The 26,450-nt window shown below is 47.5% G+C and overlaps 1 protein-coding gene across 2 annotated transcripts in view; it reads right to left on the bottom strand.

Annotated features, from left to right (window-relative positions):
- The window catches only part of Grid1 (glutamate ionotropic receptor delta type subunit 1), a 731,151-nt gene that overhangs the window by 518,951 nt on the left and 185,750 nt on the right, over positions 1-26,450 (bottom strand). For both annotated transcript variants that reach the window (XM_059274150.1, XM_059274152.1), the window contains exon 4: positions 1,592-1,797. In XM_059274150.1, the coding sequence (XP_059130133.1) occupies positions 1,592-1,797 (206 nt within the window). The remainder of the gene's footprint in view (positions 1-1,591; positions 1,798-26,450) is intronic.

The following is a 26,450-nucleotide window of genomic DNA, read 5'->3' as shown; positions in this document are numbered from 1 at the left end:
TCCTTCAGGGGCCCAGAAACAAGAAAGGCCTAGATACGTGTAGACAGAAAATACATGTGTATACATGGCTAAAAGGGACAGTTGCTAAGAAGCTTGGTGCCGAATGTTTATCATTGCTGCCTCCTCCTTCACCACATCTTAGCAGACGTAGAAATTGAGACTACAAAGATCAAGCCAATGGATCAACATCACACAGACGGGAACCGGAGCAGAGACTGGACCGCAATCTGTGTAACTTCAAGACCCATTTTCTTTCCCCTCCCAAGCTTCCCAGCAGATCAATGGCAGAGAGGGAAGGAAACAAACAAGAAAGTCAAAGAATTAGCACCAAGCGAGGAGCTGGGAGGCTGGTGACAGGATCCGTGGACACTCTCCCCAAACAGACGCGTCCGAGTCCGGCAATAAACAGAGAGAAAAGCCGCTCCATGAGGAGCCTCTGCAAATACACCTCTGGGAACATTCTGAGAAAGGCTGGACATGTCAGTACTGCTAATCCAAAGCTGAATCACAGCATACAGGGAGGAGTGTGCTGGTGAGGATGCCGAGGACCCACAGGGCGGCACAGCCTGGCTGACCACCAGCACGATCAGGGCCTGATTAGCGGAGAGCGGCAGGGCTGCTGGCCAACTACACCACATTAAACGTTCCCGATGTTACTCTCTCCAGCAGTGGGCTTCGTGCTGGTTCCTGATGCATGAGGTGGCATTTTGAATGATAATTAATTAGATGGAAAAGCAGAATAAGCAAGCACATCAGATGAAATTAGTATAATTCTGCCTTTCTCTTTCATTTTACCTTCAATCGGAGTAGGCTGGCAAGGTGGCTTGGGTTATGAGGGAAACCCCAGGGAGCATCCACTGCTCCACATATCTATGATCCACTGGGCCCTCACTTGTTCCCAGACAGACCACACCCCTAGCCACCTCTTCTCCCCAAACCAACTCAGGCCCGGGGAGTGGACAGCAACTACCTGTGTATCACCTCTGTGCCATGAGACCACTGGAGCCAGCACCAGTCAGCTCTTCTAGTCCACTTTTCTAGTCTGATCTCAAAGTCATGGATCTCTGTTAAACTGGCGGCCCTCCCTCGTCTTCCTTTGGAAGTCCTGATCCCTAATAGAGGTGTTTTTAAAAGGAACACACACTGATCAGTACAAGCACCAAAGAAAGACGCTTGCTCATTCCAGGTATCACTTGATACGCAACAGACACCTCCACCAAATGTCAACAAATCCCATGGCAAACCTGCCCATTTCTCCAGAGAACTAGAAAGTCACTTTACCCCTAGAGGGTATATGCCCTGCAAACGAAGAAAAGAAAATTCAAAGGAAAAACATCCGAGTTTCAACTCAGAAAATTCGGGCAGTAACTTATAAGCAGGCTTCCCACCAGCCCCATAGCCTCTTCGGAGTCAGAACATGGGTCACCTGCTGGGGACCAATCAGTAGCCAAGTCATACTGAGGCCTCTCCCCGTATGGTCAGGTGCTGCAGACCAAGCGCTCGTGTGTCCCCTGTTCTTTCTGTTATACACGCGAGCCATTCAGTGGCCTCTGGGCATCAGGCATGCGTGGCCTCAGCCCCCATGACCTACCTCATTGATGAAGGAATGGGCTCCTTGTGGGCTAAGCAGTAGGATGGCGCGGCGCAGCGTGTCCCTGTAGCGGTTCAGCTCCTCTGTCTTCATGGTGGTGAAGAGACTGGTGAAGACGTGACTGATATTCTTGTCCACCTTTTGTAAAGAGACGTCAAGGCCCAGCCGAGAGGCCTGGTCCAGAAAGCTTTGGAGCCCACGGATATCTGAGCATGGAAGAAGAAGAGGGAAGAATCATCTTTAAGTGGGAAGGGAATCTATATGGGAGAGCAACTAACCTCAACACTCCCAACCCAGGCAGCCACCAGAAACAAGGGTTCCGGGCTACTTTACTCACTCAGAGCAGGCTGCAAGGCAGCAACCTAGACCCAACATCCTCATCAGCATCCAGCCCCAGAGTATTTGGTGGTTGTCTTCCAGCTCTGGGAATCCTTTCTACCATCCAAAGTTACTATGCTGGAATCCATCCTTTGTAATTCTTTTCTTCTCTTCTGTGTGGTCTCAGTTCTGGAGGTTCAGTCCTCCAGGCTACATGGGCTGGTGGTGACCCTGCTCCAGGTTTCCCCCATCTCCCTCTGTACCTCACATCTGAGGCTTCTTGACCCTTAGAGTTAGATAAGACTACTGACTACCCTGAAGAGAGCTGACCCGGCTTTGGGAGGTCATGTGCTAATCCTCCAAGTGTCAACATCTCATGTGATGACCCCTAGCCAATGCAACAGGCCTTGTCTCACTTCAGGATCTGATTTTTCCTCCTGGAACTTCCTTCTTCCTGCTTTATACCAAGAGTTGACTCATCCCAAATCCAATCAGAAGCTCATGTTTCAACTGATTCAGAGATGAACAGATAGCCAAGGTCCTTTGCTGAAGACTTTCCCCAGCACTGGGAAGGAACATCTACAAGATAAGCCAACTGAACCAATTACCGGCTAGTGGCAGTCCAAAGCAGATCCTGGAGCCCAGAAAGATGGCACACTCTCACTGACCTAGCCTTGTGAGGGCCAGGTACCCCTTTGTTTGTTAAGTATAACTCTAACAGCTCTTCACAAGCCATCCAGCTTCCCCAAGGGACACCTACCCAAGAATGGAACCAATGCAGAGGCAAGAAGGTACCAAAAACAGCTGTTTCGATGCTATTCAAGCCTTGAGGTCCGTCTGTGTCTGAGTCTGTCTCCTGGACTTCCCACTGGACTTCCCAAGAGTTCCCTTTGCTGCCTAACCCACCTCGGGTTTCATTTCTGTCACTGGCAGCCTAAATGGTCAACACACAGGGAAACCATTTGTGTCCACCCTTGAATGTTTCCACTACCTACCTGTACTGACTGGTTTTGTGTGTCAACTTGACACAAGTTAGAGTCATCAGAGAGGAAGGAGCCTCCGATGAGGAAATGCCTCCATGAGATCCAGCTGTAAGGCATTTTCTCAATTAGTGATCAATGAAGGAGGGCCCAGCCCATTATGGGTGGTGCCATCCCTAGGCTGGTGGTCCTGGGTTCTATAAGAAAGCCAGGCTGAGCAAGCCATGGAAAGTGAGCCAATTAGCAGCTCCCCTCTATGGCCTCTGCAACAGCTCCTGACTCCAGGATCCTGCCCTCTTTGAGTTCCTGCCCTGACTTCCTTCAGTGATAAACAGAAATGTTGAAGTGTCAGTCAAATAAACCCTTTCCTTCTCAACTTGCTTTTTGGTCATGATGTTTCATCACAGCAATAGAAACCCTAACTAAGACACTAACTTGTCCTTGCATTCCTGATCCCAAGGGCAGACCCCCCCCCCCAGAGGATGCTGAGTACCTCCTCTAGTTCCATAAGGCCACTGTCCCCATGCCCTGAGGTCACTGAGACTCCAGTCACTGAAACTCTAAGTCAAAATAAACAGTGCTAACTAAACAGGTTTTATTTATTGGTGTTTCTCTGAAAATGTCTCCTCATGTCTGTCATACAAACACAGTTCTATGTGAGTAGGTGTCAAGGATGCTGCTACAGAATCCCTCAGCTTCCCATCTTGATGGAAAGACAGACTTACCAGTAAGTCTAGTCTCAGCTTCACTGTAGCAGAATAGTCCCAGGACTACCACAGGGGGATGCCCAAGAGTAGGCCCTTCTGGGAACTCTGAGAGATCCATAAACTCAGGCAAAGCATTCCTCCCTTCTACACTTCAACTTGCTCATCTATAAAGCGAGGGCTCTGAGAGACATGATTTCTAGGGGATGGCCTTCTTGGGTCCGAGAAGCTGGTGCTTGGTAGTCCAGACAGCCAGGTTCTTAATAGTCCAAAGAAGAACACTTTGGTGTGTGTGCCCAGAGCAGGATCCTGTGGGCCATTCCAGAGATAGGCAAAGCAGATCGATATTTAAGCCTGCAGCCACCTGTGTTCTAGTCCAGCCAGGACTTTGGTCTGTCCTTTTGGCAGCCTGACCCTGAACCATAGACATGATACAAGTTAGAGCTTGGGCCCTGAGTCAGAAGCAAAGACGCACCAGGAGGGCCTCTTTACCCAACTCCCGAGTGAGCACAATACAGCCTGCAGACAACCCACCAAGGACTCTAACACGGTGCCTAGTACCGGTCCCAGAACCCAGGGCCCCAACCTACAGACTCTAGTTGTCAAAGCCCATTGAAGCTCCATAGAAGTCACTGCGTTCCCATCATCTCATGTGGGACCCCAGAGATCTGTAGCTCTGAGACCTCTTTTTTAAAGTGAAATTAAAGAATTGTGCTACCTAGTTTTTTATCAACTTGACACAAGATAGAATCGTCTAGAAAGAAGGAACTTCATCTGAGAAAATGCCTCCATCAGACTGGCTTGTAGGCAATTTGTGAAGCATTTTCTTAATGAATGATTAATGTATACATGCCCAGCCCACTGTGGGCTAGTGGTTCTGGATAGTACCATCCCTGGGCAGGTGGTCCTGGTGGAATAAGGATTAACACAATAATTGGACATATATAGAATCCAGTGAGATTTTTTAATAGATGTATACATTATACAACAAGCAAGTCAGCTAAATTAGTATATCTATCACTTCGTACATATTGCTCTATGATCAGGGCATTCAAAAGTCTCATCCAACTATTGTGCAGTATTTAGCACAGTGCTGTTAACCACAGTCTCTCCACTGTGACAACACAAGAACTGAATCCTCCCAACAGCACTCTGGTTCCTGATAACCAGTATCCTCTCACTTTCCATCCCCTTCCCAGCATCTAGTTAGCACTCCTATACTCTCGACTTCTACAAGATCAGCCTTTTTTATTTAGTTTTATTTCCATTTTTTACTGAAAATAGATTTTTTTCATATAATATATTCTGATTATGGTCACCCCTCTCTCAACTCTTCCCAGATCCTCCCTACCTCCCCATCCACCCAAATCCAAATCCTTTCTTGCTTCCTCTTATTGGAAAACAAACAGGCATCAAAAAAAGTAATAATAAATAAAATAAAACAAACCTGTATGGGACAACACAAACAAAGAAGCAGAAAAACAAAGAGCCAAATAAAAAAAATACAACAAATGCATATAGATGCAGGGATATACATTGGAACACATGCGAATCCCATAAAAAACACAAAATTGGAAATCACAAAATATAAACAAAAGACAGAGAAAATAGAAAGTAAAAAAGTACACAATGCCTAGGAGAGGTATTATGAGACAAAAAAAAAAAAAGAAAGAAAGAAAGAACCTCCCAAACTACTATTGAATTCATTTTGTGTTGGCCATCCACTGCTGGGCATGGGGCCTGGTCATAAGAGTGGTTTTGTATACCCAATGAGACTCCATTGGAAAAAAATCTAATTTTCCACTTACAAGTGAGCATCAGTTGGAAAAGCTTCTGAGTTAGGGATGGGGGCTTGTGTCAACTTCTCCTCTCAGTGCTGGGCCTGTATCTGGCACCTGGTCCAGCTGTGGCATCTATAGTTGTTCCCATCTACTGTAGGAGGAGGCATCTCTGATGATGGCTGAACAAGACACTGATCTCTGAGCATAGCAGAATGTCATTAGGAGTCATTTTGTTGCTACCTATGTTCATTTTGCTGAACAGTACTATTTGGTTTTCCTCTAGGTCCTTGGCTTATCTAGTCCCATGTTCTTGGCCACCCAACCAGTGTTGGCGATGGGTTCCATCCCATGGAGTGGGCCTTAAATCCAATAGATATTGGTTGGTTAGTCCCATAAGCTTTGAGCCACTACGTCACTAACATATCTTGCAAGCAGGTCACCATTATAAATCAAAGAGTTTGTAGCTGGGTTTGTGTCTTTGTTTCTCCTTTGATAGCAGGTAAAGTACCTTCCAGTGCCATGAACACTAGTCAGTAGAGGTGAAGACTCTAGTTAGTCACCAACTCAACTTCTACATGTTCAATGAGTTTTATAGTGTTGTCTTTGGCAATAGGGCCTTACCACCATCAATTTATGGAGATCAACCAATTAGCCTTGGCAATAGCCTGTTTAAGCATTCGGTTTTGCAGTATTATTCACAATACCCAAGATGTGAAATCAACCTATGTATCCACCGATGGATGGATGGATGGATGGATGGATGGATGGATGGATAGGTGGATGGATGAATGAAATTCAGGGTATAAATATAATGGAATACTATTCAGCCATAAAAAATAATGAAATCCTGTCCGTTGTGGAAGTATGGATAAACCTGGATGAATTTGTGTCAAGTGAAACCTTAATGATATTCTGCTATACTCATAGGTTAGTGACTAGGCCAATTGTCATCAGAGAGGCATCATCTAGCAACTGATGGGAGCAGATGCAGAAACCCACAGCCAAACATATGTGGAGCCAGGGAAACCCTGCAGAAGAGGAGAGGAAGGATTGCAGGAGCCAGAGAGGTTGAGGACACCACAAGAAGATGGCCAACACAATCAACTAAGTAGGGCTCATAGGGGCTCACAGAGACTGAATTGACAATCGTGGACCCCGTATGGGTCTAGTTTGATCCTCTGCATATGCATTATGTTTGTGTAGCTTGGGGTTCTTGTGGGACTCCTAACAGCAGGAGTGGAGCTGTCTCTGACTCTTTTACCTGCACTTGGGACCCTTTTCTTCCTACTGAGTTGCCTTGTCCAGCCTTGATATGAAAGTTTGTGCCTAGTCTTAGTGTAATTTGTTATGCTGTGTTTGGTTGATATCCCTGGGGTGGGCCTGCTCTTTTTTTTTCCTGAAAGGGAAACAAAGGAGTTGAACTGGGGGAGAGGGGAGGTAGGGATGGACTGGGTGGAGTGGAGGGAGGGGAGGCTGTGGTTGGGATGCAATATACAAGAGGAGAATAAAAGGAAGGAAAGAAGGGAGGGAGATGGGAGGGAGGGATGGAGAGAGAGGAAGGAAGAAAGGGGGAGGGAGGGAGGAGGGAGGGAAGGAAGGTAAAAGACAAACACAGGTAGTATACTTCTGCTTCTTAATCCTAACAGAAATAGTGGACATTTTGCAGAAATACAGGAGTCTGGAGAGGTGATCAACTACCAGAAACAGTCCAGGTGTTAACCCTCTCCTCAATGTAGCATTGCCCATAATAACCCAGAGAACGTCTCAGCACCCAGCAGCCAATGTAGTATACACAATGTCCCCAAGTGGAGTAGACAGCTGCCTTTGGGCCCCTGGGAATGGTCTTTCTAGTCCCATGCCGTTTCCTCATCACTTTGAATTTCCCCATGTTTTGTTTCTGGCCTTGGCCATACAGGCAGCTTTGATCTATAGGACAGAAGTAAATGCAACATAAACAGTGCTGTGAGAGGTTGTGTTTCCATTTCTACCCTTGGGCTTGGCTACTACTGTATTAACGCCCTCAGGGTAGCCTGCTGACAAGATGCTGTGACCTGCAGAGAAGAATTAGAATGGCCCCCAAGCAACCACTACAGTCACATGCTGGCAGAACCCAGCCATGAGAGAGGACACAGCAGAGCAATCAGGTTGAACTATAGACTCATCAAAAATAACAAATGATTCTTGTTCTAAGCCACTAAATTTGGGGATGGCTTGATTGACAGCAGTGACTAACTGAAAGGTCATTAGATGAATGCTCTCTGGTGCTCCTCATGAAGATGTAAAGAAAAAAAAGAAAAGAGTAAGGCCCGCACCTTCAAAAGATCATCCATGGCACTGTTCACAGGGGATGCAAGCCAGACTCAAGAAAGGCCATGTGTCCTCGGGCAGCTTTTCCAGGACTCCAACAATCCTCAGTGTCCCATGCCCTTACCTATGACCCAGATATAATCACACCTGACAAGCGTCAAAGACCCTGGGACCCTGCTACCACCTCCTGCTCCCCTCGGCACATTTTAAGAGAACAGTGAATTGGTAAAGTGGCAGAGAGTGACCACACCCACAGAATGTTTCTGCATGCTTACATGGCACGCATACCATTAAGGCACACATGGTCTGGTAGGACCACTGTGTGACATGAATGACCCCATGAATCATGCCAGCACAACCTGCAATCTCAGCCTGGGAAAGAAGTCCCCTACAGTCCCTTTTCCAAGGCCCCATCTCACTCCATAGCACTATTTCATGTCCTTATGGAGCAGAAGATATGTAAGTGGGTGGTACGTGTCAGGACCCACAGATACAGGCAAGAACACGTATGTGTGGAGAACAAAGCCCCCAGAACTCTTGCATGCCCTTGACGCCGCCTTTCTGGCTTTCTGTTCAGGCATCTCCCAGTGAGACTGAGCCATCAGGGAGAGTTTAAGTTTGTTAGCAGCAGCAGGCTCTTCACTCCTAGCATTAGTGATGCTGCTGAAGGCAGTTTTCCCAAGAGACATCATCCCCAGCTACAACAGCAGCTCCCACTTGGCTGAAAAGGTCAGTCTCGGTCTCTTTTTCAGCTGCAGGAGGGGAGGGCTGGAGCAGAGTACCCGTCAGAACATGGGCCGACATCACCATCGTCCTACCTGCTCCCCAAGAACAAGGCCAAGAAAGCCAGCCGTCCAGCCAAAGTCATTTTCTCCTTGCAAGAGAGTCTACAATGTCACCCTACTCCACTCTGCAGCAAAGCCTGCCGTCCATTCTGCTGCTGCTCAGGAAGGTAGAATTCCCCCAAGAGGGAAGACTACGGAAAGGGCTGGAGAGCACTGCCATGTACTCTGCCCTGAATACAGCCTCCCACAACCAGACGCACTGCTGACCCCAGGAACGGCACTGCTGACCCCAGGAACGGAACTGTCTATGGTCACATCTGGCCTACCCGGAATCTACTCAGAAAGGGCCCTGGTTTTCTGAAGGGGCCAGAATGAGAATAAACAGGAGAAAGAGGTGCCAGCACTCCACAGGGACAGTGAATGAGTCCCAACCTCATAGGAGCCAGGCTGGAAGCATGGACAAGGGCATCCTATGAACGATACAATAGGACAAGCCTGGGACAGGCCTCCCGTGACGTCTCCTCTAGATCTGCTGCCCTCTCTTGGGCTCTCAAGGGCCCTGGTCATTGGAAGTCTTTCCAACCCCAGTCTAACAGAGTGAATCCTCCTGCCGATGCTCACTCATACCTTCCTGCCTCATACAGCCACCAAGAGCTTTCTCTGTGTGCGATTTCCCCCTGGGTTCTGGGAAATGAAACTGAATGAGCCTACAGTGTTCCTGCTGCCATGGCTTATATTTGGGGGATTGAAAACAAGCCTAGGACAAATAAACAATGGTATGGATAATTTTCCATACCCACAAGCTCTGAAGAAAATCCACATTAGGTTGAAGCAGATTTCGGGGGTGAGAAGAGGAAAGTCCCCTGTGAGAAAGCAGCAGTGAGGAGGTGGTAGCTCCAGAAGCCCCTCAGAGAAACCATTCAAGACAGAAGAAACAATGCCTAGAAAGTTCCAGAATGAGGTATCTTTGATGACAGATGAAGGAGGGCATTGCCCACCCTAGGATTGGGGCCTTCAAGACAGTAGTTATCTGCTGTGGGATAGTCTGTATGTCAAGTGTTTTGCTGATTGGTCAATAAATAAATCACTGATTGGCCAGTGACCAGGCAGGAAGTATAGGCGGGACAAGGAGGAGAATAAAGCTGGGAAGTGGAAGGCTGAGTCAGAGACACTGCCAGCCGCCACCAGGACAAGCAGCATCATGTGAAGATGCCGGTAAGCCACAAGCCATGTGGCAAGGTATAGATTTATAGAAATGGATTAATTTAAGCTATAAGAACAGTTAGCAAGAAGCCTGCCATGGCCATACAGTTTGTAACCAATATAAGTCTCTGTGTTTACTTGGTTGGGTCTGAGCGGCTGTGGGACTGGCAGGTGACAGAGATTTGTCACTGTGGGCCAGGCAGGAAAACTCTAGCTACAGTTATCAAAGAAAGGAAAGAGGAGCCAGCAGACACTAGGGACCACCAGAGACAAGGGGTAGATGCAGGTCCCATGCCTGGCCCTTCTCGCTACTGTCCTAGTGCTGCCACGTACAGGTCACTCGTCATGTTAAACCAAATCTGGCTCTATCTGTGTCGCTGCATTCTAAAGCTCATGCCAAAGTCATCTACAAATGGCAACCCTCTTCCTCATCTCCCCTGGGTTCTCCACAGAGCAAGTCTCTACAAGAGGACTGGACCTAAAGCTCTGAGGGCATGGATTCGAGACTCTACAGGCCCCTTCTTCGCCCACTCATTTCCCAACCTCCTCTTGCACACTCCTGGTAATGTTCCCAGCTAATCCTGGGCTCCCTCTGGTTTTTCACACCACATCTTCCTCTGTCAACAGAAGCCTACATCCTCCAATGGCTGTGTCCTCTCCACTTCCACTAAACACCTTGGTTCACCTTCACTGTGTCTTCTCATGCTCACTACCAACTCTTCTCGGGATCTTCCACAACAGCTTCCTGTAAGGTCTCCTTGTATCTGCCCACTAACGCATTGTGCTAGAATGTTCTCTCTTAAGGTCATGTGTGTGCATAATGTAACCCACCTCTAACTTTCCATGAATAATACAATAACACAAGTTTATTTAAAAGTTGCCAAGAAATTAATAACCTCAAAAGAATCAATCAATCAAATTACAAGCAAACAAAAAAACCTTCTTGAGATTTTATCGATATACAGAAAATAAGCTCATGCATCTTAACTTGGGCTAAGAAGCAGTCTGGAGCAAATCAAATAGCTTTTCCTGTTTTTCATTTTTGTGCTTCCATCAGCTACTTCCACCACCAAATCAGGAACTCAGGGATCAGAAAAAGAAGGTCTCTGCCCTTCTCTGGAGATCGCACACACATGGGGGTGGGGGCAGACAACCCTCTACCTACACATTTCTTTGAAACTGTCGGAGCCCCACATCTCCATCAGGACCCAATTCAGACCACTCCTCCCTCTGAGACCCTCTCAGTTCCCCAAGTTGGAATTTATGCCTCCTTCAAAGTGAGTTGCTGTGGGATGTTCTGTATGGCAAATGTGTTGCTGATTAGTCAATAAATAAAACACTGATTGGTCATTGGCTAGGCAGGAAGTGTAGGCGGGACAAGGAGGAAAATAAAGCTGGGAAGTGGACGGCTGAGTCAGAGAGACACTGCCAGCCACCATGATGACAAACAGCATGTGAAGATGCTGGTAAGCCACGAGCCATGTGGCAAGGTATAGATTAATGGAAATGGATTAATTTAAGCTGTAAGAACAGTTAGCAAGAAGCCTGCCACGGCCATACAGTTTGTAACCAATATAAGTCTCTGTGTTTACTTGGTCAGGTCTGAGCGGCTGTGGGACTGGCAGGTGAGAGATTTGTCCTGACTGTGGGCCAAGCAGGAAAACTCTAGCTACAGTGAGTAATACTAAATCATATATAAAATTAGGTAACTGTGCAGGAAGAAGGGCCTGGCTCTTCCTCATCCCTCTATTCACCCCAGGCTTAGCATCTAGCACAAAGACAGGACCACAGAAGTCCCTGGAACTGTTGGACCAGCCCAGGCACCAGCCTGAAGCTCAGTGTGGCTTGTGCAAGCACTCAGACACCACACACCATTGAAGGCAAAGCTGTGCTAGGCAAGGAAGTGAAGTTGTGGGAAGTCTTTTCAAAAAACCTAAGGTTACAGCTGTGACGGTCTCCCTCCTTCTTAAAGATCAGACAGTCACCTGGTATTTTAAATACTGTCTTTCTCAAAAGTAATTGAAGCGAAAGAACACATTTCAAATTGCTTCCCCTACTATTTCAATTTCTGAGGAAGGCCCAAGCTCAGAGAGTACTTACAAAGAATATTTTACCATCTGTAATGCACATATATATGTATGAGGGCTGCCACCTCACACCTAGGAGGAGATCACAGCTAGCAGACTTTGGAGATTACTGGCAAATTTTCCAAAGGCTGAGACACAACTTTCAGTCTCCAGATTGTTTTTCCACGTCGTTTCCTATCTGGGATCCCAAACATAGACTTTGAATTTCTTCCCAGACATAGTTCACCCATCATTCAAGTTCCTTATTAAGACCCCTGTCCAGGTGTCTCACCACCTTTATTGCTTACTCCCTTCCCTATGACCAGCTCCAAATTCTTCATCATTGTCACCGGCATAGAGCAGCTACCAAAGCAGGTTATAAGGAACCTGGGTCTTCAGGTGAGGAAGCACTCACCATATCCAAAACAAGACCACTGAGACCTGCTACAATGCCAACCATAAGCAGCAGCCCTGCCTAGCTCAGAATCCTTTTGTGGTTCATCATGCTCCTCCCCCACCCCCAACACACACACACACACACACACACACACACACACACACACAGAGAGAGAGAGAGAGAGAGAGAGAGAGAGAGAGAGAGAGAGAGAGAGAGAGAGAGAGAGAGAGATTTTCAGCTCTGAATTCTTTCCTCCCATTCCTTCTCTCCCTCTCCTCTTGCTTCCACATTTCTTCCCTCCTGCCTGAGCACTGCTCTAAGCCAGGTCCTGGGATAGATGTCAGAGCATCAGAATGCAAAGGCGTCAAAGCCCTGCCCTCAAGGAGCTCCCAGCTTCATAGGGACTGATTTGGAAACAGAGACTGGTCCCTCTGCCACTCGGGGAGCATACCTCAATTGGGGAATCTTCCCATTTGCTAACTATATCTTATGCATAAATTAAATACTCATACATTCAATTCATGAAGATTAAGAAGTCACAAAGAAGGCCAATTTAGTAGCAAGAGGACCAGAGACACATAAGTGTGGCATATCTAGCCTTCCCAATAATAAAACAGGAAGCAGGCTACTCCTTGTCATGGCCTGGCAAAACCCTCCAGAACCCAGACAAGGGCTGTCTTCAAGTGAGGAGGATGCTCCAGACACACTATGCTCACAATGGATACTGTCCTAGGCATCCCTGTCCTGGTCACAATTCAACTGCTCAGACCACAGTCAAGGAAGGTCTACTGTCAAGGGCATCTCCAGAATGAGTCCCACCCACCAAAATCAAGCCCTTGTGCTAGCCATGTCTTTTATTTCTTGTGTTATGATTGCATTGATGTTGGGGTGGGGTGTGCTTGCTCTTACTTAATTTGGCCAATTCCTGGAGAGAGTATCAATTACTCCACAATACCCCCTTCTATGAAAATCAACCCATCCAAAGCCCACAATCCAGTCCCCTTCTCTTTGAGTTTTCATACTCCAGGGCATAATCCATCTAGCCTAATTATCCCAGGGCCAGGGCCAGCATGATATCCAAAGCCTACTACAATCCTGCAATCATTCACATGCACCAGCCCTCACCCTGATTACCAATCCTTTCCTGCTCACCACAGTGAAGACCCTTGTTGTCATACATCCCTGTCCCATTACTTCCCAGTGTTGCCTCTCCGCCCTTGATACCACAAACTGTCATTTCGTGCCTGGCTTCTCATGGCCTTCTGCCATTGCCATAGCTAGATAATAATAATGTCTGTTTTTAAACTGCCAGGCTTGGGGTGGCAGCCCTAGTCACCATGGTCAGGATATGGAATCAACCCACGTGTCTATCAGCAAATCCATAAATGAAGAAACGTAGTGTTTCCTCACAATGGAATGCTATTTGCCACAGGAAAAAAAAAGAATGAAATCATGTCATTTGCAACAAAAAGGAAACGTCCAGAACACATGATGTTGAACGAAATAAGCTAAGCATAGAAAGATGAGTACCATCTGATCTCTTTCATATACAGAGTGTAAAAAAGTTGAATTGATAGAAACACGCCTTGTTATGGCTGACATTTGTGCAAACTGAGGAGAGGGTCGATGAATGGGCCAAACTTCCAGTTTAAAAAACAACAAAAAAATGAATAAATCCAGGGGACACTTTGGACAAACGGGGACTACAGTTAATGTCAGTATGTTTTGTATTTGAAAATTGCCAAGAGGTAGTATGTGAGCTAATTATGGCCTTGCACAGCTTGATTTAGATACTGTATAACATACACATACATCCCCTCATCAAGTCATACCCCCTAAACATGGACAACTTTGACCTAACCCCAAACAAAACAAAATGCCCTCTTGCCTGGTTGCCTGGGATGCAGAACTCTCGAAGCGCACAGAGAAGCCTAGTTTGACTAACCCCACCCACACCTCACCCCACCCCTGACCAGGGGTACTTGGAATAATCATAGGCCTGGGTTCCATTCCATCCCCCACAAACTGGATGACCTCCAGCACCATCTCTCTGAGCCCATGTTCACTCTGCAAACAAGTGTACCCCACCTTGCTCAGGAGAGCCGGGCATGCTTCAGTGAGAAGCATACATTACGGCTGGCACAGTGCGAAGTAGATGTTCCCGCTGTCAGCTCCCTTCCAACCTTCTCATCAGCATAAGGAACGCCCCCAGAAGGGTTCTCAAATGAGCAAATCATCTCCCTTGTTCTAGAGGCTCGTCAAGAAAGGAGGTGCGTCCTGACAATCGGACGACACAATAGGGGACTAAAAAGGTCGCCTCTTCCCTCTGTGATAATGGGAATTTCAAAGTCCCAGAGTAGCTGAAGGGGAAGAGCTGTCATTGAAAACTCTGAGAAAAGGGGACACAATTCCACCTCTAATGAGGGCCAATAATATCCAGGAGGCTTCTGCTTGGACAGGTTTCAGAAGCAGCCACAAAGCCAGGGGAGGGGAGACTCTGGGAAGAAAGAGGGTCTAAATGCCTCCCTGTGGGTATGCTCTGGCAGTGCCTCCACACACATGTTCAAACATGGGGGTGGGGAGGGTCCCCACATGCCCTGCCTAGGGCCTTGCCAACAGAGGCCATCGGCTGATCAGAACACACTCCATTTCTTTCCAACTTCTATTCCCTTCCATTTAAAAAAAAAAAAAACAAACACAAGAGGAAAACATTTTAAATAATCAGGATGGAAGATCGAGATTAAAAACAATTTAAAATAAACGTCTACTCTGGCACTTTGGAAAAAACATACCACGCTGCATTAAGTGCTTTGAATTAAGTAAATTACACCAAGTAACTAATTTACATAATGATCAAGATTTGCATTTTACACATGTTATAATGAAAATGGGTTTATAAAATAATTCTTCACCAACTTCTGTTCAGAGTTGGGAAGTATTTGTAGAAAATTCGTGATATTTATCTGCTACTGTCTTTCATGTTTCAGATCTCTGGCTTCTTCAATAGTTTTTTTTTTTTTTTTTTTAATCTGCAAGGCCCCTTATTCCCACTGCAATAAATAGGGCCTTTGATTTGCAATTCCCTCCCGTCAACTGAGTGAGATCATATTTTTTATAGAATCTATAATATGCTAATGATTTTTAGAATTTTCACAAATAAAGTTTGATGTCCCTGTCACCTTTCACTTACAAGGTATTTGGGATTGATTTTTTGCAGCGTTTCCTGCAAGATCTGGAGGGACTGTTTTAAAGTCCTTCTACTTTAGGATGCTGGCTGGCTTTCTTGGATAAGGGATGGCACGACATTTCTCAGTAGCCTTATGTCCTGTGTCAGTGGTCCCCTTGGGCCTGAGGCAAGATTCCCAGCTGACACCTCCAGCCCATGGTTTAGGAGTCTGGCCCTCTGCCTTGATGATGACTTCCTGCCTCCAAGTCCTTGGGTGTGAGAGCCAAGAGCCAGAACTTGACTTCCAGGCTCTCTCATCCTGCTCCCTCCCTGCAGCCTATGAGGAATGATCTCATATAAGCTCAAGCCACACCCAGTGTCTCAGACCACTTCCTGTTGCCTGTGAGTTAAGATGTAAGGACTCTCAGCTACTGCTCCAGCACCATGTCTGCCGCATCGCATGCCATCATGTCGCCCCATGATGATAATAGACCAAACTTCTGAAAATGTAAGCCACCTCAATTAAATATTTTTCCAAGAGTTGCCGTAGTCATGGTGTCTCTTCACAGAAATAGAAATCCTAATTAAGACAGTTGTTTTCCTGGATTTCTTGGTAACTTAAGAGCCCAAACAGGAGTAACTTTCCAGTGATTACCCCACATGGCATCTGAATTTCCAGGAGGCCTAAAGTGAACATCTTTGTTCCCTGTTAATAGGGTGTCCATGGCAGAACAAGCAAAGACATCATCTTACCAGCCTGTGACAGTCTGAATACCTATGTCCCTCCAAATCCACATGCTGAAATCCTAGTCCTGGTGTAAGATTAGCAGGGGAGGGGGGTCATTGGGTGATAAGGGGCCTTCCTGTGATGTATTTGTGCCCTGACAGGAAGACTCACGATCTAGCTTCTCTCTGCCCCATGTGTGGACACAATGAGAAAATGGACTTCTGCAAACCAGGAAAAGGACCCTCTCCAGACACTGGATCTGTCGCCTTGTCCTTGGACTCCTAAGTCCCAGAGCTGTGAGAAACAAATGCCACTGAAGCTATAGAGTATATAATTCTTTTCTTGATACCAAGCTGAGACGATTCGTAATCAGCAGGGGCTGTTTAAGGTCTGACTTGGTGCCACTATGCTAAGTAATATGCATATACTACCTCATCAATCCACACAACAGCCTCATGTCTTCTGAGGTTATCCAGCCAGGAAGAGACTGAATGGAAGTTAAACCCAGAATTCTCCAACAAGCCAGAGACGCCTGAGGGGTGACAGGAAGGAGGCAGGTCCACACACTGTGTGCAGATACTTATCTGTGAGCTACATGTGGCCCAGACTTTACTTGGGCCTAAGCATCCCTAAGGAACTACTGGATGATGTTAACTTTGCAGTTTAGTCATTGGCTCCAACAGAGCTGGTGTGCAACTCCAGCTGTCTCCCAGGAGAGGCCTTGCTCCCTGTAAGGCACCTGGGCCCGGTAATCCCAAGCCCAGTCCTCCAGAGCACTCACCCAAAGCACAGTCTCCACTGTCTCCTAAGAGACCACACAGCACATTAACCTAATGCTGGAGTCTAGCTTTTCAGAATGGCCAGAAGATGCAAAGGTGAACACTCTATTACTGGCTGCTAATCTGCGATCAGTATTAATAACTGGCATTCATTACACAGGGAAACACAGCGGCTTCGTTAGTCCTGTAATTTACCACTCAGGAAACGGCCTACTAAAGCAGCAGAGCCAGCTGAGATGACTCAGAAGCAAACCCAGGTAGGGGGTCACCTCTTCAGATCTGCAAAGGGATTCTGTCTGCCTACACACCAGGCCCCTCTGATTCCTGGGACCATCAACAACCCAAAAGTAGCAAGGTACCCCAGGGCACTGCTCAGAGAGCTCTATTTCCCAGTAGCCATAGTTTGAGACTGGCCAAGTTCAATCCCTCACTTAGGCTTTCTCCAACCCCCTATCTGCGGCTGAACTAGGTCGTGTTCTACAGTAGATGTCAGAGAAAGTGACCAGACACTAACATGAGCTCCAGGGAACTGAACTGAAGACAAGCAAGTAAGAAACCCTTAGATGGCAGAGGTACACAGGAAGGGGTCTGCTGACTATGAGGAAAGTCTCAAAACAGCCTTCGGAAAGCAGAGAGCGGGGCTTGGAGGCTGGGCATGAATCCTGCACACAAACACGAGGAGGAAGGACTCTGGACCGAGAGGACCTCAGGACCCCTGGGAACCCAGCTCCACAGAGCCACTGATCCAGCTGGGTGACCTATGAGTCATTTTGCATGAGTATAAGGGTTGCCATGCCTGGTGTGCTGCCTAAGAACAGAGCACAGTGACATTTATAGACAGGAAGGGCATCAGGTGGCCTGCCGGGAAGCTCAGACCAGGCACACGAAGCCAGCCCTCCTGCCCAGGGCAGATCAAAACTCCGAGGAAGAGGATGCATGGGTGAGGCAAAGCCGGTGGAGTCACCTGAAGTCCACTCAGTGCCGAAGTGCCCCTCAGGGCCAGAGAGTGCAGCCCAGGCAGCTTCTGGAGGCCATTTCAAGGTAAGACTGTGACTCCCTGGTGGCTCTGTCCTCACAGCGACCTCCTGACCTTGTGATAAGTGTCCTTAACTTGCAGATGTGATTTACATAATTACTTTTTGATACCAACCTGGGTTTAATTCGTCTCCTCTGGAACCCACCTTGGAGGAAGGAGCAGCAACCAGAGCGGGGAGAGAAGCTGAGGTGAGAGGTTTTCAGACACCACTCCCCTTCCCCAGGGCTTCCCAAATGCCATGACCAAAGATGGACCAATTTTACCCACACTATAGAGTACCAGAGAGCCTCAGAACTCCCTGGCCACATGAGTCGTACCACCATCCTTGAAGACAGGTAAATACCCACCCCAAGGACAGATCTCTCTGCCAGAAGCAAAATGTGGGCAGTGTCGGGCACAGCTGACAAAGGCCCCTGCTGGGTTCATCCAGGAAGAGACATCAGGCTGCATCAGGGTCAGACAGATGGGGTGGGCACACATCTGAGGACAACAGGTACTATAATGTCGCCCCCAGGACACTGTTGTTACACACAGGAGGACAGAGTGTTGGGCAGGTGAGATGAGAGCCCATCACAGATGGTGGTTCTGTGAAAAGTGCAGGAGTCCAGAGGGTATGTCAAGCTAGGGCCATGCTCAGGCAGGACTCTGTGCAGACTCAGCACAGGTGGACAGAAGCCCTCAGACAGACAGGAGACCACTTGGCCTGCAGATCAACTAAGTGCAGAAGGAGCCAGGGGTGACAGACGCTGCCTTATAGCTTATGGAGCCTGTGGACAGGGAACCAACGGAAGAGTAGGAAACTCAGCCAGGAAAGACGGGAGCTCAGTCTCACCCCTAACGCTGAGTGTGAAGGTCCTCTCATACTACACAGTCCTTCGGGCACATCCACAGACTCCCACCCATGTGTTCACACTCTTGTGTGCAAGTCATATTCACTCACACAGCCACACCCACACACTGTGCTCACACTCACTGGCATACACACTCACTCACACACTATGTATTGCAGTCAGCTGAACAAACTCACCAGAGCCCATCATTAAATTTTCAAGAATTTGGGAGTTTCTAAATAAAGCCACTTCAATTAAATTATAAAAACCTGTAATTCAATAAATTATTTCACAAACCAAACTGACAAATATATAAAGCTCCTCACTTTTGCAGACATTTTGCCAAATTTTACTACTTATCTGTGTTCTGGGGCTATGTGTGTCTATTGTGTTTGAAGGAGGAAATAGCGATGTGTCTTCTCGTCCCAACGTCACGTGCAATTACACCAACTGGCTCAAAAACAGCCGTGTCACGAGGTTTTACACCACAGAGATCAGCGGGCACTACACATTGGAGCTTCTTGTTTTTCTTGGAGACTAACTTCCAAACATTAACTGGCATGCCTCAGCTCACAAAGCACACACCCATATCCTCGCCAAGCTTTCCACACACACAGCTGTCTCTCGGTGTCTAGAGAAATGGTTTCGGAGTCCCCTCAGCTCTGAAACCTGAGTCCCTTCTATGAAATGGCGTAGCACTTGCGTTCAGCCTGTGCACAGCCTGTGGTACGCTGCCAATCATCTGCAGATTGCTCATGATACCTAATACACTGTAAATGCTATGTAAATCATTGTTGCACTGGATTGTTTAGGGAATACTGACAAGAAAAAAGTCTGTACACGTTTGTTATAGCTGTAATTTTTTTGACTATTTTCAGCTGACAGGTGAATACAGAGTACACAGATACATAGAGACGGTTGTACATGTGTGTGTACACACATATGCACACACATGCTCACATGCACGCATTCACATTCACACACATGCTATCTCTTAAACACAAACCAGCACATTCTCTTTCCTAGCATGTCCAGATCAGCAGTACCCACACTCAGGACAAACCGTAGAAACTGCTCTAAGAACGAAGGAGTTGTGCACCTGGCTTGTCTGCCTTCCTCACCCTCCACTGGTCCATGGTGCCTCCTCCTCCTCCTCCTCCTCCTCATGCTGCCTTGGAAGCAGAACCTTCATGCCTCACTGTCCCTTGGAAGGCAAGATGATGGATGATGGAGATTGGTCATAATCAGACTAGTGGTCCGCTAAGGCTGGGAGCTCTATACAGATGGGGTGATAGCCCAGGTATTCAGGCCATTCTAGAAGCAAACATAGGTGGCCAAGGGTCCCTAGAGTCCCATGAAGCACTGCTTTAAAAACATTCTGAAATCCCAAATTAAACCCCTATCTATATTAATTAAGATCCAGGATATGCAGGGCTAATGGGACTGCCAGCCCATTCATCACAAGCTAGTTCCCTCCCGCCAGAGCCTCTTGGGTCAGATTACAAATGGGATGTGGAGTAGGGGCCGGGTGGCAGGATATTATCCTGAAATATAATTTGAACTTTCCTTCCAAAATACCATCTTCAGGCTGATCCATCACTTGTTTGCCCCCGCCCGGGCCTGCCACAAGTGAGGGCTGAAACATGAGGCCATCCATCACTGGCCACAGAAGGGCCTGGAAATGCCAGAGCTGCTCTCAGGCACAAAGGAGGATGCAGACAATGGCACTAATAGTATGATCAATGCCCGCGGTATGCGTCCATAAGATGGGTGTGTGGATGCTGGAATGAACATCACCCTCTTCTCCTCCCAAGGCTTCTGCTCTTCCTGCCAGGAGCTCAGGTCTTGGGAAACAAGCAAGGGACCCCCCACTTATACAGCAGCTTCTCTACGCTGTCTCCTAACACTCATCCATTCACTCCTCCCATCCTACCCTAAAGTGCAAAATGTTTCTCTCTGGGGCCCAGAGACTCCATTAAGAGTCAAACGACACCCAGCTCTGCTGCCTCCAGACACAGGTAAACAACAGCAGTCAAGCCCCAGGGAGTGTGATCTATACTCCAGTCCCCAGGAGAACCCCCAACTTCTGGGCCAACCCCACCATCCAAAGGGGGTCCATCCTAGCAGCAGCAAGCATATCTAAATAGTGACCCAGCATCTTAAGCATGTTGTTCAATGCTGCATCTTCTCAGCTTCAATCACTGATCCTGACACACAATAGCAGCTCACTAAAGTCACACAGAAAAAAATGTTTAAATTAACTAATGCAATCAGTTCTCTGTGCAAAGGCAGATGCTTGGGTCTAAAAAGAGCCGGTCGGGTTGATGCACAAGTCCACCCCAGAGCTGGGCTATACAAGCCAAAGAGGAGGAACTAGCCAGCTGTCACCATAAGTACTACAACCAGAAGTGATGACCATGGGGAACACTCTGGCGGTGCTGGACACAGTGTCAAGCCCTGTGTGCACCCTGTCTCACTTCCTGACCCAAGGTCTATCATTGTCCCTTGTTTACAAATAGAAGCTGAGACTGGGGCAACACCACAGTTCAATGTCAAGTCAGTAGATTCCTGACCATCGGCTCGCAGCCTCTCTGATCTATAGGGGCACGTGTGTCATGTGGAAATCCTCATTATTGTCCATCTCCTCCACCTTCCAGGAAAGTGAGTAATGAAAAATAAATGCCTACTCAGTGAGGTCCCTGATTACTAAGCCGGCATCACCAGCTGCTCACCTTGCAGAAGACTGGGGAATGCTCATGGTGGCCCCAGGACAGTGCTGCCCCAGCCTGCGACCAATGGCCCAACACCTGTAGAATCAAGCTCTGCCCAGACAGATGGGCAGCCACCCTGCCATTCTCCCAGGAAGCAGCCACGCACCCTCTGATCAGGGCATCAAACGGGCTCCTTCATAACCCACAGCTGCCTCTTCCTCCAACTTCTCAAAAGCAACTGGAGATGCAGATTCGGATCCTGAGTCGGAATTTTCGTGGCTATTATAGTGATTTCCAGGTTAGAGGGAAATAACACCCCAGAAAGCATATGGAATCAACCCTACCATTCTGGAGTAGCAGTAAAACTCTGTTAGGAATAAAATATTAGCAGCTCATCATAGTCGCTGTCACAGGGGGAAAAGAGATCTCCAGCTGCCTGTTGTTTGGCACAGACACCAAGGGCACCTCTGATTAGAGGTGTCCCAAACCCTGGTGGAAGTCTCCTCTGCCCATCTCTACTCTCCTGCCCTCTGCTCCAACTGTATACACCAGCACTAAGCCAGGAGACAAGTTAACAGTCTTTGGAACTCTCCAGTAGAAATGGGGGATGGAGAAGATGGAGAGGAAGGAAGGTAAGGAAGGGGCTGTGATGCTCTTGCTTTAGGATCCACGACAATCTCTAGAGAGATGCAATCGACCTGCTGGTGGTCAGACAAGGATCCCCACCCCCCATTCCACCCCTGCAGACACCCAGGACGTGATTCAGTCCCTGCTCAGACCTCAGACTCCTCCTGGAAGGCAAGAGATCAGGAAAAGGAAACAACTGCTGAGCAGATGGCAGCCTGGCGATTTGAGCTAGAAAGCTTCCCTTGGCCATGCAGCAGGACTGGATTCCAGTGGTGGGGCCAGCCTGAGATTGCAGGAAAGGCAGCTGACTGCAAGACATCTGTAGCCATGGAGGATTCGGGAGTCGATGGCCAATGCCGCAGGGGTCAGCCCTGCTCAGTAGCTTCTTTTCTACCCTAGCAACAGCCTCCAGTCCTGTAGTTTCAAATCCCTTCCACATCCAACCTGAATCTACCCTGGGCTCTGTCAGGACTTCTAGACTCATCTACTCACTTGTAAACATACATGTCGAATCTACCCCAGCCAGAACTCCTGATTCTAAATCTACCATAAACTCGTTTAACATCTTATGATTCAACTTGTTTTTCGCCTTGATTGGATCGAGAAGCTCCTAAGAGATTTGTAAAGCTCTGGGTGCATCTATAGAAGCATTTCAAGGAGGGCTAACTAAGATTTGCCCTGAAGGTAAGTATCACCAACCCCTCAGGTTAGAGGCCGAGATATAAGAAGAGGAAGAAAAGAACAGAGCCTATGAATGCACAGGCATACCCTCCCTGCTTCCTGGCTGCCAGGAGGTAACCAGCCTTCTCCATGCATTCCCACTTCTGTGATTCAGAACATGATTCCTATGGAACCTCAGAGCATCTGCTAAAACAAATCTTCCCTCTCAGGCTGTGTGTGCCAGGTGTTTTGTGACAGCTACGGATAGGCTGTGTTAATCAGGTTTCTGTTACTAATAATAAATACCTGAGATCATCAGCTTATAAAAAGAACAGATTCCCATTGGCTCAGTGTTTTGGAGGTTCCAGTTCATGACTGGATGGCCACCAGAGGTGGGGTGCTGACAAGATGCCGCGTTACATCAAGAGCATCTGGCTACTCACTCTCCCTTTAAGGCACACTTCCTACCATGGTAGCGTCTGATGGTCAACCGGGCATGCCTATGAGGGAGCCTCTAGATTGGACTCATTGAGGACCCATCCCATGGGTTCCTGGACCGAAAGGTAGATGAGTGCTACCATTCATTCGTCTCACTCTGCTTCCTGACAAAGGACACGCCCATTCCTGCTCCGCATCTTCCCTGCCAAAACAAATTCTTCACTCATTAAACTGGCTTCTTGGGTGACTCTTAGTCACAACAATGAGAAAAGAAACTAACACACTCCCAACGGCTTCACCACCTCACACTCAGCCCTACCTTCTAAAGTGGGCACCACTCACACTGGTGGCAGGGGCTAGGAACCAGACCTTGTAAGACATGGATCTTCAGTGCTATAATTGGAAGTCTTAAGATCCAAGCTACAGCTCCATCCACAGCAGCAGCATCACCAACCATCCAACCAGAAAAGATGTCTCCTTAGAAATCCCCTACTTTCCTCGTTCCCTTGGCTGTGCTCCACAGGATACCCATAAACCCTATCTCTATCCGCCATCCCCACTGTTGCCCCAGATGTTACTATCATCTGTCCCTGAGACTATTCTAACCGGTCCAGCCTGGCCTCTCAGTTTCCTGGACAGATCCCCACAAGGTGTTCACCCAGCAGAGACCTTCTCCAAACCTGCCCTCCTTAACAAGCCCGGTGACTTTGCGACCAGAACCTAGGAGACCTGGCGTGACTTCCCCTGCCTGGCTCTCCCGCAGGGCTGCTTCCTCTCACTTCCCCATACTGTCCAGGCACACAGCTCTTCACTCTCTCTCATACTCCAAGCTCAGCTTCTCCTCAGATATTTCTCAGCTGTAAAACGACTCTGTTGTCTCACTGCCTCCTTTGATGTACTCTATTATCAGTTCAAACATCGGCTCCCTCAAAGAGACCCGCATAGGCTGTCAGGTGATCACGCCACCCCGTCCATGACCGCTACATCTCCGTCCCTTTCCTTCAGGTCACTTTTCTTTGCCTGAAAACATCATCTCAGATCCGCGTCTCGGTTTCCACTTTCCTCTCAAATCTAGAACAGCAGCCAGCACACAGTAGGCACTGACTCATCAAAGGTTTCCTGACGGCCCCACCTGAGGACAGAATATCATAGTGAGGTGAATCCAGAGTCAGGACTGGATTTTTCTGGACTTGAAACTCAGCTCCCTCTGCCCTTCACTGACTTTACAGGAGTTACCTCAAACCTTCCTAAACATCTGTTATCTCATCTGAAAAGAATACTTAATTTGAGACATAGCCACCCCTAGATTAAACAATAGCAAGTGTAAACTGCTTGGAATTAGCTTGACAAATAGTTGATGGTGTTATTGATTACAGTAATAACTGGTTTCAGTGCTAGAAGCTGGGGTTGTCATGTGGCCGTGCTGAGCAGCGGTGAGGGCCAGGGAGGTAGGAACCATGTCACAAAAGCACTACTCTCACAAGGGAGGAACACCTTCTCATGGGAGCGGTTCAAGTCTCGGAAAATGGATGAGTTCCCAAAGGAAATGTGTTGTTGTACACCCTTAGCCATGAGGAAATACAGATTAAACTGCTTTTGAGATTCCCTCTGACCTCAGTGAAAACGGAGAACAGAAGTTGTAGTAGATGGCTTGGTGGTTCTGTGCTTGCTCCCCGGGTGGGAGAACCAGAGTTCAGATCTCCAGAAACCACTAAATGCCAGGTAGGTGTGGCAGCCACCTGGAGGTTTAACCTACAGAGGTGGAGACAAGGGATTCCCCCAGGGTAGGCTGGCTAGCAAAACTAGCCACATTGCCAAGCTTTCGGTATGATTGAGAGACCCTGTCTGTCTCCATGAGTAAGGTGAAAGTGTAATTGAGAATGAATCTCAACATCAGTCTCAGACCTGTACAGGCGCACACACATATATACACCACGCACCCCACATACAAACACATACATACATATCACTATGCATGCACACATACATATATACACCACACACATCCCACATACAAACACATACATACATATCACTATGCATGCACACATACCATATACACACACACATGCCACACAGACATGCCAGACACACATACATATATGGACATAACACATACAGACACCACACACACACACTCATACCACACATGCACAAATACACACACACACACACACACACAAGCATGCATGTGTGCCTTCATACAGATATATAAACACACATGTATACCACATACATACATACACACAAAGTGAAAAGTTTTAAATGGCTAATATCAAGAAAATGAGAAACAATTAATATTGGCAATGATGTGAGGAGAGAGAAAGACTTTCTGCTGATGGGAGTGTAAGCTGGCACAGCTATTATGGAAATCAGTATGGAGGCTCCTCGGAAAACTAAAAATAGAACTACACTATCACCCAGCGATACCACTCCAGGGTCTGTACCTGAAGCTCTCTAAGTCAATGCACCGGGGAGATCCTTGCACCTCCATGTTAACCACTGCACTGTTCATGATATCCCAGAAACGGAACCAGCCTGGATGCCCGTCAGTAGACGGAGGAAAAAAGAAAATGTGGGACATACACACAGTGGAATTTATTCAGCCATAAAGAAAAATGAAATGGTAACATCTGCAGCAAAACAATACAACCGGAAATTTTTACGTTTAGTGAAAGAAGTCAGATTCCAGAAGACAATGTGTGCTTTCTCCAAAAGCAGACTGAAGGTTTAAACAGTGTGTGTGTGTGTGTGTGTGTGTGTGTGTACTGCACACGTGCACTGCTAGTCATGAAAGCAGAAAGAGAATGATGAGAGCCTGAAGAGAGGGCTCCGTGTGTAAACGGCTCGCTGTTTAAGCATGAGGACCTGTGATCTCAGATCTCCAGCCATCATGTGAAATCCAGGTGCAGTCACACATGTCTTTAACCCCAGGGCTGGGGGGAGGGAAGGGGGCTCACTGGCCAGCCAGGCTAGACAATCAGTGAGCTCCAGATTCAGTTTGAGACCTTGTTTCAAAAAAAAAAAAAAATGAGATGGAGAGCAACAGAGAAGGACAGCTGATGTCAGTCTCTGGTCTCCATACACCCATACAGACAGACACACAGACAGACAGACACACACACACACACACACACACACACACACACACACACACACACGTCAGTCAGAGAGAAGAAAAGAGATCTTAAGAGAAGTAGGGAGGAAAAATAATGAATTGTTCAAAGCAAGTCAGTCTGTCTCAGGTCACTCTGGCAACTTCCCGCACTTGGGAACTCCCTCACATGAACACCCGTCACATGATACCATCCACCATCCTTGATATCACTGAAGGAGTCATTCCC

Source organism: Peromyscus eremicus, chromosome 9, assembly GCF_949786415.1.
Source record: "Peromyscus eremicus chromosome 9, PerEre_H2_v1, whole genome shotgun sequence".
Taxonomy (NCBI): Eukaryota; Metazoa; Chordata; class Mammalia; order Rodentia; family Cricetidae; genus Peromyscus; species Peromyscus eremicus.
Note: the sequence above shows the minus strand (reverse complement) of the source record. Positions and strands in the feature narration are given on the sequence as shown.